The sequence below is a fragment of the Mustela nigripes genome, chromosome 3 (assembly GCF_022355385.1).
Source record: "Mustela nigripes isolate SB6536 chromosome 3, MUSNIG.SB6536, whole genome shotgun sequence".
In the NCBI taxonomy this organism is placed as follows: domain Eukaryota; kingdom Metazoa; phylum Chordata; class Mammalia; order Carnivora; family Mustelidae; genus Mustela; species Mustela nigripes.
This window is the reverse complement of record NC_081559.1, coordinates 9,389,861-9,405,807: the sequence shown is the minus strand read 5'-3', so window position 1 is coordinate 9,405,807 and position 15,947 is coordinate 9,389,861. Positions and strand designations below refer to the sequence as shown.

Genomic DNA, 15,947 nt, shown 5'->3' with positions numbered 1-15,947 from the left:
GAAAGAAAGAAAGTCAAGCCAAGCCAAGCCCTGGACCCAGTGGCTTCACTGGTGAATTTTACCAAACGTCTGAAGCACATCAACCCTCCTCAAACTCTTCCAAAAGACCAAAGAGGAGGGCATAGTTCCTAACTCACTCTATGTTGCCAGCACTGCCTGATACCAAAGACACCGAAGGAAAACTAGAAACCAATACCCCTTATAATTATGGATATAAAAATCTTAACAGGGCGCCTGGGTGGCTCAGTGGGTTGGGCCGCTGCCTTCGGCTCAGGTCATGATCTCAGGGTCCTGGGATCGAGTCCCACATCGGGCTCTCTGCTCGGCAGGGGCCCTGCTTCCCTTCCTCTCTCTCTGCCTGCTTCTCTGCCTACTTGTGACCTCTGTCTGTCAAATAAATAAATAAAATCTTAAAAAAAAAAATAAAAAAAATAAAAATCTTAACAAGCTGAATTCAATTGCAAATTAAAAGAGTATACATCACGATCAGTGGGATTTATTCCTAGAATGCAAGGACGGTTCAACATGCAAAAACTGATCAATACACAACATTAAAAAATGAATGGGGGGTAAAACCCCCTATGTTATCTCAATTGGTGTCTGTGACAAAATTCAGCACCTTTGTAGGATAAAAACGGTCAATAAACTAGAATTAGAAGGAAACCAGTAACATAATAATCCAACATAATAAGGGTCACATATGAAAAACTCACAGTGCTCCTTATACTAAATGTGCAAGACTGAAAGGTTTCCTCTAAGATCAAGAACAAGACAAAGATGCCTGCTTCTGCCACTTCTATTAAAAGCAGTACTGAAGTTCTAGCCAGGCAATTAGGTGAGAAATAGAAATGAAAAGCATCAGGATTAGAAAGGAAGAAGACTGTCTGTTTACAGATGATATGCTCTTGGTATGTAGAAAACCCTAAAGATTCCACAAAAAAAATTGTTCGAACAAATAAATTCAATAAAGTAGAAGCACACAATCCCTACTTTAAAAAAAAAAGGGGGGAGGGTTGCCTGGGTGGCTCAGTGGGTTAAGCTGCTGCCTTCGGCTCAGGTCATGATCTCAGAGTCCTGGGATCGAGTCCTGCGTTGGGCTCTCTGCTCAGCAGGGAGCCTGCTTCCTCCTCTCTCTCTGCCTACTTGTGATCTCTCTCTGTCAAATAAAATCTTTAAAAAAAAAAATTAAAAAATAAAATAATAATAAAAATTATTTATTTATTTGAGAGAGTGAGAGAGAGAGCACACGATCAGAGGGAGAGACAGACTCCCCTGCTCAGCAGGGAGTATGACACCTGAGCTGAAGGTAGACGCTTAACCAACTGAGCCATCCAGGCACCCCACAACCTCTACTTTTAAAGGTAGAAACACTTACACATTTTTCCTCTTATTTTTCCCAATTTCCAGACACTGAGCTCTAAGTTTATGTTTCTGTATCCTCCATAAGGCCTACCTCATTGCCCAATAAACACTTGCTGATTGAACAGTATCCTTTTTTTTTTAAAGATTTTATTTATTTGACAGAGAGAGACACGGCGAGAGAGGGAACACAAGCAGGAGGAGCAGCAGAGGGAAAGGGAGAAGCAGGTTTTCCCACGGAGCAGGGAGCCCGATGTGGGGCTTGATCCCAGGACCCTGGAATCATGACCCCAGCCGAAGGCAGACGCTTAATGACTGAGCCACTCAGGGGCCGCTGAGTGGGAATGTCCAAACAGCCATTCATTCATGAAGAGTCGTCCATTTCCTATGCTAAGTATCTAAATATTATACTGAGTCCATTCTAAAGGTTTTTGGTATTTGTTAATATTATGACTTGTTTTTTATGCTCAAAGAATTCAACTGTATTCCTATTTCATTTTCTAGGATTTTCAAATAATACTATAAATCCAAGTAGCTATCTACGTTTATTATCTAGCCATCAAGATAAAGCCAGCTTCTGTTTATTATTTTTCCTTTAAATATGCTAGTTAACTAATGTCTAGTCCATATACTAGTACACCCTAATTTCAGTCATCATTTTGTTAACCCCCTAAAGCAATTTTTAATAATTAGTTACAGAAATTATCTTTCCCAAGATTATAGATTTTATTCATTTTGGAAGAACTGCTACTTTTTTTTTTAAACCCAGTAAGTATATAATGTGATTCTCATTAAGAATGTGTAAGAGTTGGGGCTCCTAGGTGACTCAGTTGTTAAGTGTCTGCCTTTGTCTTGGGTCATGATATGGAGCCCCACATCCTGCTGCCTGTGCGGGAGGAAGCCTGCTTCTCCCTCTCCCCCTCCCCTTGCCAGTGTTCTCTCTTTCACTGCGTCTCTCTCTGTCAAATAAACAAATAAAATCTTAAAAAAAAAAAAAAAAAAAAAGTACGTGTAAGAATCTCTTGAGGGGCTTTTCAAACCAAACATGCTACAAGGATGTTGATATTCAATGCCTTAGTGAGCTACTTGGTAGTGGCAACAACCTAAAGGGAGGCATCTTAGCCCTCACATATATTAGAGCGGCACGAAAGTTAAGAACTGATGGGAACTTTTGGTAAATTTAGATACATGTTCTCAATGTTCTCTTTCCTACTTCATTATGTTATTCTAATTGAGCATTCAATTAACTTTGAATTAAATTCACTCTAAAATCAAATTTGGTACCCTAATTTGGTAGATTATTAATAGATACTAAAATGTACGTAAGTTTCATTACAGTCTACTATATCATCTTAAAACAAAATGGAGGATTGATAAAAGTTTTAAACATGCATTCTATTATTTCCATGGATTCTGACTTGTGCTAAAAGATATAGAAATATTATGCCAAAGGAGGTAAAATGCTTAGGTTATTGGAGTTGTGAAAGAAACTACAGTTATTACCTGCTGAACAGCTAGGGTACTGTCCATTTCATCAAAGGATTCATCAGGCCAATTATAGAAATCCTATAAAAAAAAAAACTCATTGTTAAAGCACACACAAAGTCAAAAAAGGCAACAGGACTGAGATTAACTTCAATTCTTAATAAAGATCCAGAATTGCACTAGAGAGAAAGCTCTCATACTATAACAACAGGATTATCAGTGAATAAGGGAACTTTACTCAATGTTTTTAAATGAACACCAAGATTTTATATAACTGAACTACAAGTTACATTTTTTCAACCACAAATCCCTCAAATAGGGCTCCCATAAACTTTTCATGCATTACCTGAAGAGATAAATCTATCACTTGTTTGTTTATGGCGGTTTAATATTTCTTAAAAAGTTAAGCTGAAAAAGAATCTCCAAGCACTGGATCAGTTTTTTACCTTAAGAAAACAGTCTGTAGTGGGGTTAGGTACTGTTCCATAAGTACTATTGTAGACTGACATTATAAATTATTATTCCAATTCCAAATGGTGTTTCAAATTTCTAAATCAAAATATGAGCTCCATCAAAAAGTAGTCATCCAGCCTTTTAAGGGCAATCAATACTTTTGTGGATCACCTGCACTGGTTCTGAATTCCTCTATAGACAGTCCAATCCACATATTCCCCTAAGTGATTAAGAGTCTTTCCATCTGACAGATTTTTTTCAGCAAGATCTACATATGGCAAGGTCTACCTATGTATCCTTAGCAAGCAGTACAATGCCTAACACATAGTAGTTGCCTGATAAATGTCCCTAGGGTATAACTGGGGGAAACAGTAGTAGTGAACCAATGATCTGTACCAATTAACATGGGTAAGTCACCAAACACCTCAAGCAAACTGGAGCAAACTTAAGAATTCAGTGTATGATACCACATGAATAGAAGTTTAAGAAATCCAAAGGATACCTATAGATATAATGCATACATAGGAAAAGTATGAAGAAAAGGAATGATAATCACCATCACTGTTTGGAAGGAGTGGGGAGAAGACAGAAGAATGTGATAAAGAGAGATTCATCTGTATTAGTAACGTCTTAGTTATGATGGTAGGTGATGAGTATACCTTCTTAAATGTCTTAAACTTTTCATATCATTCTTTATTATTATAGTGCCCTGTATGAATGAAAATGAATTTCTTTTTAATATGTTAAGAAATAAAAACAACTTTCTGGAAATTGTTTCAAGATGTCTCTCCCTAGATATCACCTAAGTATTATTGAAGACTAGTTTTTAAATTGTTTCTATGTTATCTATACCAAAAGTTGTTTCTATCGGTATGCTTTGACTACTCTTTCCTTTAAAAAAATTAAGGTAGTTTTAAAAATATTAGAAAGTACATAAAGGAATATCCAGAAAACATACAAAACTGTTAACTGGTAATCAAATGTTTTGTCTCATCACAACTGTTATATAAACACAAAAGGAACCAAAATCAGCTTAATGAACATTCTCATCTATTTCAAGGAATAAACATTGAAAACCAACTACATGCCTATATCCCAATCTAACCAATTAAAAAAAAAAGTAGGGGGACGCCTGGGTGGCTCAGAAGCAGCTGCCTTCGGCTCAGGTCATGATCCCAGTGTCCTGGGATCGAGTCCCACATCGGGCTCCTTGCTCGGCAGGGAGCCTGCTTCTCCCTCTGCCTCTGCCCGCCATTCTGTCTGCCTGTGCTCGCTCTCTGCCCCCCCCCTCTGATAAATAAATAAAATCTTTAAAATAAATAAATAAATAAATAAAATTTAAAAAGTAGGAAAAAAAGGTAGGAAGATATAGATCCAAATAAATCATTTAGAATAGACCTATTTCAGTGAAGGAAATTAGTGTGACAAGAAATAGGAAAGAATGCTGCTCATGCAGTCTTTTTTTTTTTTTTAAATCCTGACCTTTCCTATGATGATTTAACAACCTTGATCTATGACAATGTGGAAAAAAGCAAAGGAGATTTTTTTATGTGACTTATAACACAGAAAACAGATGTGTTACAATATTAACTTAAAATATTTTATAACATTTCAAAACAAATTTTATAACCTTTCAAAATTAAGGAGTAAATAAAAATGGATGGCGATTCTCAGAATGTGAGTACAAAAAAGTCGACCTCTGAATATAGTAAGAGAAACAGTGTTTCCAAAGAAAAAGAAGTAAAGCTATCTGAGAAAGGGGCATTTATAAAGAATGTCTGGAAAAGGTAAAAACAATAATACATAAATTTCCAGTAATATGTCCAGAAAACGGCCAGAAGCAACTGAGAGCTAAATCTGACGCTATAATGGGATGTTTAAGCTCAATACTCTAGAATTCAGTACGAAAAAAAACTTGTTAAAGAGAAAAGGTCACCAGTGAACTAAGAATCCACAGACTATGTAACCTTGAGCAAATGCAGCCGATTCTCTGGGACTCGGTTTCCTTATCTGTATCATGGATCTAGGAAGGTGTCTGGATCTAAAAGGTACTCTGAAAGGATTCCCTTTCTAAAATTTTTCTAAAATTCTGTAAAGCACATTAAAATCTATTCTCTGGCATACGGTCAGAGCTCCATCGTTGGTCCCTGGGTCTTCTTCCCCCCCCTCTTATATCACCTTTTCTTTAAAATTACACTTCGACACGTCTCTTCCGATGCTAGCGCATACACTCAACAGCAATGTATTTCCGCTGGCAGGTGAATCACTTCAAATCTAAATGCCTGTTTGACTTTTCTTTATAATGTGAGACACACCGTCTTTTGAAAACCCTCAGAATCAATTCCTAACCGAACACCACCTCACCCCTGAACACTGCCCTACTAAAAGCGGATAAAACGAGCAGCTCATCCCCTGACTACGCCTCCCGTAACAAGGAATGACAGGTAAGCAGAGCAGCCCGAGAACGAAAGCCTGCTGGGGCAGAGAGCAGCTGCGGCGAGAAATGCTCAAAGGCCAACTGCAGGAGGATAAATTGTCGCCACCCGGATCCGGCTAGACGGGCTGGATGGCAGAGGCCGGGCAGGCCCGTCACAAACCGGGAAGGAACCGGAAGTCAGGAGGAGGCCGGCCGTGTGGACGCCCCCTCCCCTCCCGAAATCCCCAGGGTCTCCACCTGGCGGGCCGCGCCCTCCGACGACGGTCAGCTACGGTTCAGGGGAGAGACGAGAACAAGCAGCCGCTGCTGACACGCTCTCGGCCCCGAGCCTCGGCGGTCGCCGCCCGCGTCTTCCACCCACCCCTCACGCCCACCCTCAAGTCGGGGCTCCGCAGGCCTCACGAGCCGCCGCCGCCTCAGCCATACCCCGGGGCTGCGGCTCCGGAAGAGCAGGCCGGGTGCGGGTGCCCCTGCCCGCCAGCTTACCGCCCCGGCCCAACCTCCTCTCGGGGGCGGCCAGCTTCCAGGTGCGGCGCGGCTCGCCACCGAGAGTTCCAGGGCAGGAAAGGTGCAGAGAGAGTACCTGCGCCTTGGTGCCTGGCCTGTTCCGCCTCAGCACTGCCGTCCCCTCCGCCATGACCATAGTGCCAGAGTCTGGGCGGCTGGAGTCAATACCCGGATGTGGGGGAAGGCTGCCCGCGCGGGCGGAGGGCGGGGGGAGGCGGGCGAGAGGGGAGGGGCGCGACGGGGTGGAGCGGCGCTCCGGCTCCGGACGTCAGGGAGGGGCGGTGGCTGACGGATCAGCCGTAGCCCGCGCGGAGCAGGGCGGGAGGCCGGGGAGGAGTCCCAGAAAGGACCGGCTGGCGGAGGGAGAGACACAGAAAAGGGAACAGCCGACGACTCACGCGGCGCGACGTGGAGGCAGGGAGAGACATGGCCGCGGGGGCGGGGAGTGGCTTCGGGACAGCCGGCCGGCACCGTGGGCCCCTACGAGAGTGAGCAAGGCCGGCGTAACCTGTCGGTCATCTCCCTGGGCGTACATTAGTCGCGCTGAAAAGACAGGGTTTGCACAATGGTGACTGCTGCAGTAATCCCTTGTACGAGCAGATACCCGGAGGAGCAGAATTCTGCCCCCGAATCCGCCTCGTCCGAGTGGAGAAACAGGCCCCAGTCCGGGAAAATTCCTCAGACCCCCGCAGGAAACCGACCCAATTTCAAAAAAGACTAGGGCTTAGACTGTCAAATGATGTTTCCACCATCCGCTGACTTCAAAGCCAAGGTCCTTTTCAATGACAAGTTTGTGTAGATAAAAGACTCAGAGGCTAATTATCTGGGCGAGCGTGGACATCTGGTATTCTGCGTTAGGCGGACAAAATTAGCTCTTATTTTTTTGCAAGTCAGAAGCAGGAAGAGAAAACGAATGCCCCTTGACAGATGGTGGGAGTTGTACATCTTTACATGATTCTAAATTTCTTTTGTTGCAAGTTTTAAGTGTTCTAACGTTATGTAATCACGAAAGTTCGGCAAACTTTTGTTTCCTGTTTAGAAACGTTAAATCTTTGATCAGGGAGGAGGGAGGCCATAGGATACCAGATGTGAAGCCAGCTCAAAGGGTAAAAACCGCATATACTAGGGTGATTTCCAAAAGAAAAAAAACATCAAATAAACCTAAAGGTGCATTGAGAATGCCTGAGAGCTGTATCACAGACAGCCTCCAAAAATGGAGGGAGGAAAGAAAGGTTCGTTAAACTAGCGGGTGCAAATTTTACTGAATAATTGTCAGAGACCTGGAACTTTGCTCAAAGGGGTTAGACAACAGGAAGTTGGTTTGCCTTTAAGATTCCTCCTTTCTGGAAGGTGTATAGACTGGTAACTTCTCCAGAGCAAGTTAACTTAATTCCATCACTACTTCCTAGTATATTTATTTATTCAACAAATATTTATTAAGCCCCACTATGTGTTCAGCACTGAGGTACAAGTATGAAAAGGCCCAGTCTTTAACCATAAATTACTTAGAGTGTAGCACTGGGGACAGACAGGCAATCCCCAATTCTCTTGCAAAATATGGTGAGACTCTAGGACAAGTGGCACCAAAATGATGCCTTCCTAAGAGGCATGGGGTGGGCCTGGGGAAGAGCAGAGTCCTAGGTAGGCTTCTAAGTCTGTGAACAACTCTTACCTCCAAGGATTAAATTAAAATTTCCCAGATTGTGTGGTAGTGTCCCTCACTTGCAAGTAACAGTTACCTATAATTGAAGGGGCTCATCTTAATGTTCTCTTAAGTCCAGATCTGTTCTATGATTTCACCTCATCTGAAAAGAACAAGAGAAAAACTGAATAAGTAGGTTTTAAATTCAGGAACAGAATATGCATTCATCTCTGAAAAGTCTGATAAGGTTGCATTGTGATGTCAACGCTGGCCTTGCTCACAGGAAGAACCTTGTTCTTGAGAGTTGAAATGTTTCTAGCTCATAACCTTCACATTTTAATTCCTCTGTCAGTCTGCAGATTATCAACTCCAAACAAAAACAACTTTTAAACCAGTGTTAACCAGTGTTTGAGGGGTGAGAGAGGAAAGTGAAAAAGAAAAGAAAAGTTTCATCCTCATAGAGGACGAAAGCAAGTATAAAAGTAAATATTCCTGGGATACCTGGCTGGCTCAGCTGGTAGAGTATGTGACTTGTGATCTTGAGGTGGTGAGTTCAAACCCCACATTGGGTGTAGAGAGTACTTAAAAATAAAAGCTTAAAAAAAGTAAATATTCCTTGACTTTTTTTTTTTTAAGATTTTATTTATTTATTTGACAAAGATCACAAGTAGGCAGAGAGGCAGGCAGAGAGAGAGAGAGTGGAGGAAGCAGGCTCCCTGCTGAGCAGAGAGCCCAATGTGGGGCTTGATCCCAGGACCCTGGGATCATGACCCGAGCCAAAGGCAGAGCTTTAACCCACTGGGCCACCCAGGTGCCCCAATATTCCTTGACTTTTATTAAAGTTTTAGAAGAAAATATTTTACAAATCCAAAATATCACAAATAATTTCAAAAATATCTATCTTATATGAAATTCTCTTTGTGGAAGGTTAAAATCCAAGTAAAATAGTGAATGCCCATTGTGTGAAGGGCAATAAGCAAATGCTGAGAAACATAAATAAGATGTATAAGCTCCTTTCCTCAGAGAGTTTAAAAATGAATGGGGAAGGGTGATATATAGATTACTATATTTTACTATACTACATAACAAAATGTCAGGGCACCCTGGGTCACTCAGTCAGTTGAGTGTCTGACTCTTGATCTTAGCTCAGGTCTTGATCTCATGGTCATGAGTTCAAGCCCTGCGTTGGGATCCATACAGGGTGTGGAACCTAGCTGAAAAAAAAAAAAAGGCAGCAAAATGTCTTAAATCTCTTGTTGTCCATTCCCCTTCCCAAGTGTTCTTTGCAAACATACTTTTATCTTGCTCAGTATCCATCTCTCCTCATGTGACCAGGGAAAGGTAAACCCATCTCTAGTTGAGGTTTGAGTCCCTATTGTCCTAAGCCAAGGTTTGGTTAAATGGTAAGCATCTGACTCCGTTTAGCCTGAAGAGGTATAAAAGTATATCTGATGGAGGCCTTTGGAAAGGTTTGGGGGAAGAGATAGGGTTAGGAGAAATGTTTTCTTGTTCTTGAGGAGATATCAAAAGAGATGTTTCTTTTTTTCTGCCCATGAACTTTGCCAAGTTCCTTAACTGCCTTAACCATATTGGCTTGAAGGGAGCCAACCTAAGAGCAAAACTGACACACTATGAATGATGCATGAAGTAGTGAAAATGTGGCTTAAAGTATGGGTAGCATTTCTATGTGGAGATGCAGACTTCATCCCAGGCCAAGCAAAGTTGAGGCAGCAGGGAAGTATGGGGAGGTATGTTCATAGTTGAACAGACTGAATAATGAACAACATATTTAAAAGATTTCAAACTTAGACAACTTTGACTACACTACAGATGAGAAGATACCGAAGTCCCATGGCACTTCACTTTTCTCTAGAATTCTAGAGCATTTGACCAATTCAGTGATTATAGTAAGCAGCTGCCAAAATGGGTCCCAGTGATTATTATATCCTGGTATGTACACTTTTTTAAAAATTACTATTATTTTTTAGAAATCTCTATACTCATTGTGGGGCTCAAACTCATGACCCTGGGACCAAGAGTTGCATGCTCTTCCAACTGAACCAGGCAGGTGCCTCATTTCCTGTTTTCAATAGGGCACCTGATGTCTTTCATGAAGTTAGCAGCACTTTCTGTCTTTATTTTCTCAATGACACTAATCCCTATCTAAAATTGTGCTGGGGACCTGGCTGATTCAGTTGGTAGAGCATATGGCTCTGGATCTTGGAGTTTTGAGAGTGAGCCCCATATTGAGGGTAGAGTTTACTTAATAAATAAAAGTATGTTATTAATTTAGTTGTTCACTTCTCCCTCCCCAATTTTATTCATTCCTGTTTCTCCAAAAGTGCCTGGCACATATTCAAAAAAAAAAAAATTAATGACTTAAAGGGAACAAACTGGCCTTTCTGAATTGACACTCAAGTCAGGTAAGTAAGTACCCACTGATGCTTTTGCAAGTCAAGTCATGACTTGACTTTGCAAGTCAAGTCTAAATGCTACTGAAAGACCATTTTGCAAGACTTGGGCTAAATTTTAGCATGTCTTAAAGAACTAGGCTTAATCTGTAAGAGGGAAGGGGGTTGGTTGGATCCATTCCTTATGTTTTATAACAAGAAAATCTCCAGATAAAGCTAAGACTGAAATAATATATATATATATATATATTTTTTTTTTTTTAAGATTTTATTTATTTATTTGACAGAGAGAAATCACAAGTAGATGGGAGAGGCAAGCAGAGAGAGAGAGAGAGGGAAGCAGGCTCCCTGCCGAACAGAGAGCCCGATGTGGGACTCGATCCCAGGACGCTGAGATCATGACCTGAGCCGAAGGCAGCGGTTTAACCCACTGAGCCACCGAAGCGCCCCAAGACTGAAATAAAATTTAAAAAAAAAAAACAAAACACCTATAGAAACCATGGAAGAACCTTTAAATATTGGAGAAGACTTTTCAGTTTGACTAATACCCAGAAGCCATAAATGGAAAATACTTATTTAGCTATACTAAAGTGACTTCCTGCAAGTTCAAAGCATAAACAGAATCAAAGCCAAAATGATAAACTAGAGGGAAAAACTTATCACAAAGAACCAATTTCCATAATAAAGATATCACACAAATCTTAAAAGGCCAATTGTCCAACAGAAAGACAGGTAAAGGATATTCACAGTCAATAAGAATAGTCAGCAGTAAAGAAACAGAAGTGACTGTCAAACACAAAATGCTCACCTATTCATAATGATAAAAGTAGAATTGTTTGGGGCGCCTGGTTGGCTCAGTGGGTTAAAGCCTCTGCCTTCAGCTCAGGTCATGGTCTTAGGGTCCTGGGATGGAGCCCCACATCGGGCTCTCTGCTCGGCAGGGAGTCTGCTTCCTCCCTTCTCTCTGCCTGCCTCTCTGCCTACTTGTGATCTGTCAAATAAATAAATAAAATCTTTTAAAAAAAAAGAAGAATGGCAACATAAAACCTTTATAACATCTTCTATCATTGAGGCTGGGAAGATATCAGTCTCATACATTGCTGTTAGGATTATTAATTGATAGAACTTCTAGGAAGGGCAACTTGGAGATATGCGTGTGTATATACACATATGACTAAAATCCACATACCTTTTGACATAGTGATTAATCTTATAGTTGCTCATGGGCAAAGTAATTTATACAAAAATTTTATTCACTGCAGAAGTATTTCTAATTTAAATAAGACTAGAATTTAAATATTCAACAGTGGAGAATGCTTAAATTATGATTCACCCATATAATAGAACATTATACAGCTATAATGAAAAATTTAAATTTTTTTTTTTTTTTTGACAGAGATCACAGGTAGGCAGAGAGGCAGACAGAGAGAGAGAGAGGAAGGGAAGCAGGCTCCCTGCCAAGCAGAGAGCCCGATGCAGGGCTTGATCCCAGGACCCTGGATCATGACCTGAGCCAAAGGCCGAGGCTTTAACCCACTGAGCCACCCAGGCGCCCCTATAATGAAAAATTTAAAAAGCTCTAGTTCTTTATAGAGTCATTCCAAAGACTATTATAAAAAAAAAAAAAAGGTGTCAAATGGTATGTATGGAATGTTATTTTTTGAAAAAGAAAAAATGAATTATTCACATACATGAGACACACATGTATACATGCCCTAGCACACACGCATGCGCAGGCACATACACACACAATGTATACATAAGATACCACTGAAAATATAAAATGTAACACGAGTTGCCTCTGAGGATGGAACTGTATGGATGGGGGATAGGGTAGGGAAGGATATTTTTAGTGTATATCTCTTTAGTGTATATCTTTTATTTTTTTTAGATTTTATTTATTTGAAAGTGAAAGTGAGAAAGACCACAAAGGGAGAGGGAGAAGCAGACTCGCCGCTGAGTGGAGAGCCCAATGCTGGGCTTGATCCCAGAACCCTAGGATCGTGACCAAAGCAGAAGGCAGATGCTTAACGGACTGAGCCACCTAGATGCCACAGTGTATATCCTTGTGAATTTTTAACTATGTGAATGCTACCCATTTTTAAAAAATTTATTTATTTGACAGAGATCACAAGTAGGCAGAGAGGCAGGCAGAAAGAGGGGGGAACTCTTTCTGCAGAGCAGAGAGCTCCATGCCAGGCTCGATCCCAGGACTCTGAGATCATGACCTGAGCCAAAGGCAGAAGCTTAACCTACTGAGCCACCCAGGCGCCCCCCCCCCCCATTTTAAAATAAAACCAAAGTTTAAGAAACAAAATAACAGGCCTGACTCAAAATGTTAAGGGATATCTAGTCTCCTCCTTTTACAATTAATTCTTAAACTAAGAGGTGATTTGTCCATGTCGAGCTTGGATTTGACTGGGCTTTCTCTAGAAGGATGCATAAGGGTAAAGGAAACTATATAAATACTCTTCACAGAAATAAAAGTTCAAAACTCCATTTTGGTGTGGGTGCAGAGAAAACAACATGCTGGAAGAGGCATGACTTGGTGTCACTCTAGAGAGCAATCTCCCATCCAAGTACTAACCAGGCCCGACCCTGCTTAGCTTCCGAGATCAGACGAGATGGGGCGCGTTCAGGGTGGTATTGCCGTAGACTGGAGAGCAATCTGATAGTCTTTACCAAGGTTAAAAATGTTCACAAATAGGTAAGTGCATGGGAAGACTTACCTTATCAGATATCAAACTTACATATAAGTTTATATTTATATTGAATACAATGTGGTAGAATAGAGAAATCAATGGAACAAGGCTATAAAACCCACAAATAGACTTATTTAAAAATTTAATGTACAATAAAGGAGATTCCTCAAATTTCAAGGTGGGGGAGTGACGGTGGGTGAAATGGATAATCTAACAGGGTTGACACAAGCTAACTGTTGGTCAAATAAAAGTCAGACACATAAACCATATAGTAAATAAATTATGGATTAATTACTTACATGTTCAAAATTTTAAAAACCACTAGAAATGAAATTTGACTAGCTAAAAATTAAAAATGCACATCAAATTAGGACAAATATGACAAGCTAGTATCTCTAATATATAAAACCTTATGACCCATATTGGTTGGTGGTAATGCAAAATGGTGCAGCCACTACGGAACACAGTACATAGGTTCCTCAAAAAACCACGAACAGAGGGGCACTTGGCCAGCTCAGTCGGTGGAGCGTGCGACTCTTGATCTTGGGGTTGTGACTTAGAGCCCTGTGGTGGGTGCAGAAATTACTCAAAAAATATAAAATCTTGGGGCGCCTGGGTGGCTCAGTGAGTTAAAGCCTCTGCCTTTAGCTCAGGTCATGTTCCCAGGGTCCTGGGATTGAGCCCCGAATTGGCCTCTCTGCTCAGCAGGGAGCCTGCTTCCTCCTCTCTCTTTTTGCCTGCCTCTCTCCTACTTGTGATCTCTGTCAAATAAATAATCTTTTAAAAATATATATACATATATATATAAAATCTTTTTAAAAAATTTAAAATGGGACCACCAAAGTGCTTTTTAAGATCTTATTGCGGGGAGGGGCAGAGGGAGAGGCAGCCTCTTCACTAAGCAGAGAGCCTGGTGCAGGGTTTGATCCCAAGACCCTGGATCACAGCCTGAGCCGAATGCAGCTGCTTAATCAACTGAGCCACCCAGGCACCCCAGAAACTACCATAGGTCTATCAAGCAATCCCACTTCCGCATATTTATCCAAAAGAACTGAAATCAGAATCACTAAAAGGTATTAACCCTTCCATGTTAATTGCAGCACTATTCACAAAAGCTAAAGATGTAGAAACAACCTAAATGCCTACATACTAGAAGAATGGATAAAAGAAACGTGGTATATACATTCAGCTTTAAACAAGGAAATACTGCAATATGTGACGTGAATGAACTTTGAGGACATTATAAATGAAATAGCCAAACATAGGATAAATATTGCAATAATCCGCTTACGAGTTATCTAAAATAGTCACTGATAGAAGCAGAGTAGAATGGTAGTTGCCAAGCACTAGGAAGGGGGGGAAATGGGGAGCTGCTAATCAAGACATAATGTTCCAGATAAGCAAGATGCAAAGTTCTAAAGACGTGCTGTACAACACTGTGCCTATAATGAACAACATTATTGTACACTTAAAAATCTGTTAAGAGGATAAATCTCATGGTATGTTTTTATCATAATAAATAAAAATGAAAATCTTATGATGCCAACTTTTTAGATAAAAAATTTTGTAAAGCATACTTTCTGGACAATAAGAGGGAAAGCCACGTTATCAGTAATACTCAGACAACACAATAGCTTCCTGGTAATTTTATTCTCAATTTCTCCAACTTTCGGTGTCAAATAGTTTACGACACACTTTTTTAAAGATGTTAATCATTGAGAAAGAGATCGCACTTGAGGTGGGAAGAGGGGTTCAGCGCGAATCTCAGACTGCATGCCATGCGTGGAGCCCAAACACAGCCTTGAGATCATGATTCGAGCCCTCAGTTAAGTGGACACTTAACTGAGCCCCCCACACACCCCTTAAGGCACACTTTAAGTCAGACAAACCTGAGTTCAATCCCAAATTATAACTTAAAAGTGGTGTCACCTTGAGCAAGTTATTCACCTACAAGGCAAGGACTATCTGCCTCCCAGAATTGCTATGATTACATGTAATTAAACAAGGTTATATATTAAATGCCTAGACCAGTGCACGGCAAATGCTCAAAAATGGTAGTATAATCACAAAAATTCCAGTCGGAATTTTACCTCCGTTATTTTTCTGTTGACCAAAAAGATAAAGGACAGCATAGTGTTGTGAAAATTGTGGTTGCATACCCTCAGCACCCTGAGTATTGGTCTACGTTTCTCATGCCAAAATTCTTTTCCTTACTCATTCCCAATATAATCTCCTAATCTAAAATTATTTTAAGATTTTATTTGTCAGTGAGAGAGCAAGAGTGTGAGCCTAACAAGCAGGGAGAGGGAGAAGCAGGCTCCCTGCTGAGCAAGCAGCACAATGTGGGACTCAATCCCAGGACCCCACGATCGTGACCTGAGCCAAAGGCAGATGCTTAACCAACTGAGCCACCCAGGTGACTCTAAAATTACTTCTTTAGCAATTTTTCTAGGCAAGCATTATGGGACTACTTCTATGGTACAAAAAAAAAAAAGTTCCCCCATCCTTCTAATTTAGATTATAAATGGAGTCCTGAAATTTTAAATATACCAAGGATACACCAAAGTTTGGAAACTATTGCCTAAGATCTCAAAACTCATTTGCTTGGGTGTTTGAAAAACAAAAATTGGGGAACATGGCCTCTGCACTGGTTGCCTAACTACAATTTACCAGCCACAGAGCCTTGAAGAAGTTTCCTCATCTGTACTCAGTCTTCTCATTGGTAAAACAGGGAAATCCATGCTTGACAAGGTTGTAAAGAGCAAAGCTGATTAGCTGTGCTTCAGGGACAACAGGCAACTGATGACCCACTAGAGTGCTGTAAATCGAGCTTTTCATCAGAATTCTCGTAACTGAGGATGACAAAGATTAAGCTTTAGTATGCCAAATGGCACTAACACATACATTAATGCAGATACACATACTTTACTGATATGGACATGACCAAAAGT

General features: G+C 40.8%; 1 protein-coding gene across 2 annotated transcripts in view; it reads right to left on the bottom strand.

The window, feature by feature from the left end:
- Positions 1-15,947, bottom strand: part of HSPE1 (heat shock protein family E (Hsp10) member 1) — a 41,392-nt gene that overhangs the window by 21,137 nt on the left and 4,308 nt on the right. The window contains exons 1-2 of one of the 2 annotated variants that reach the window (XM_059393128.1): positions 6,318-6,435; positions 2,863-2,925 (exon numbers count right to left, since the gene is read on the bottom strand). In XM_059393128.1, the coding sequence (XP_059249111.1) occupies positions 2,863-2,925; positions 6,318-6,377 (123 nt within the window). In that variant the 5' untranslated portion in view covers positions 6,378-6,435. Of the gene's footprint in view, positions 1-2,862; positions 2,926-6,317; positions 6,436-15,947 lie in introns of those variants that run through there. The other variant, XM_059393132.1, reaches the window with a different exon arrangement.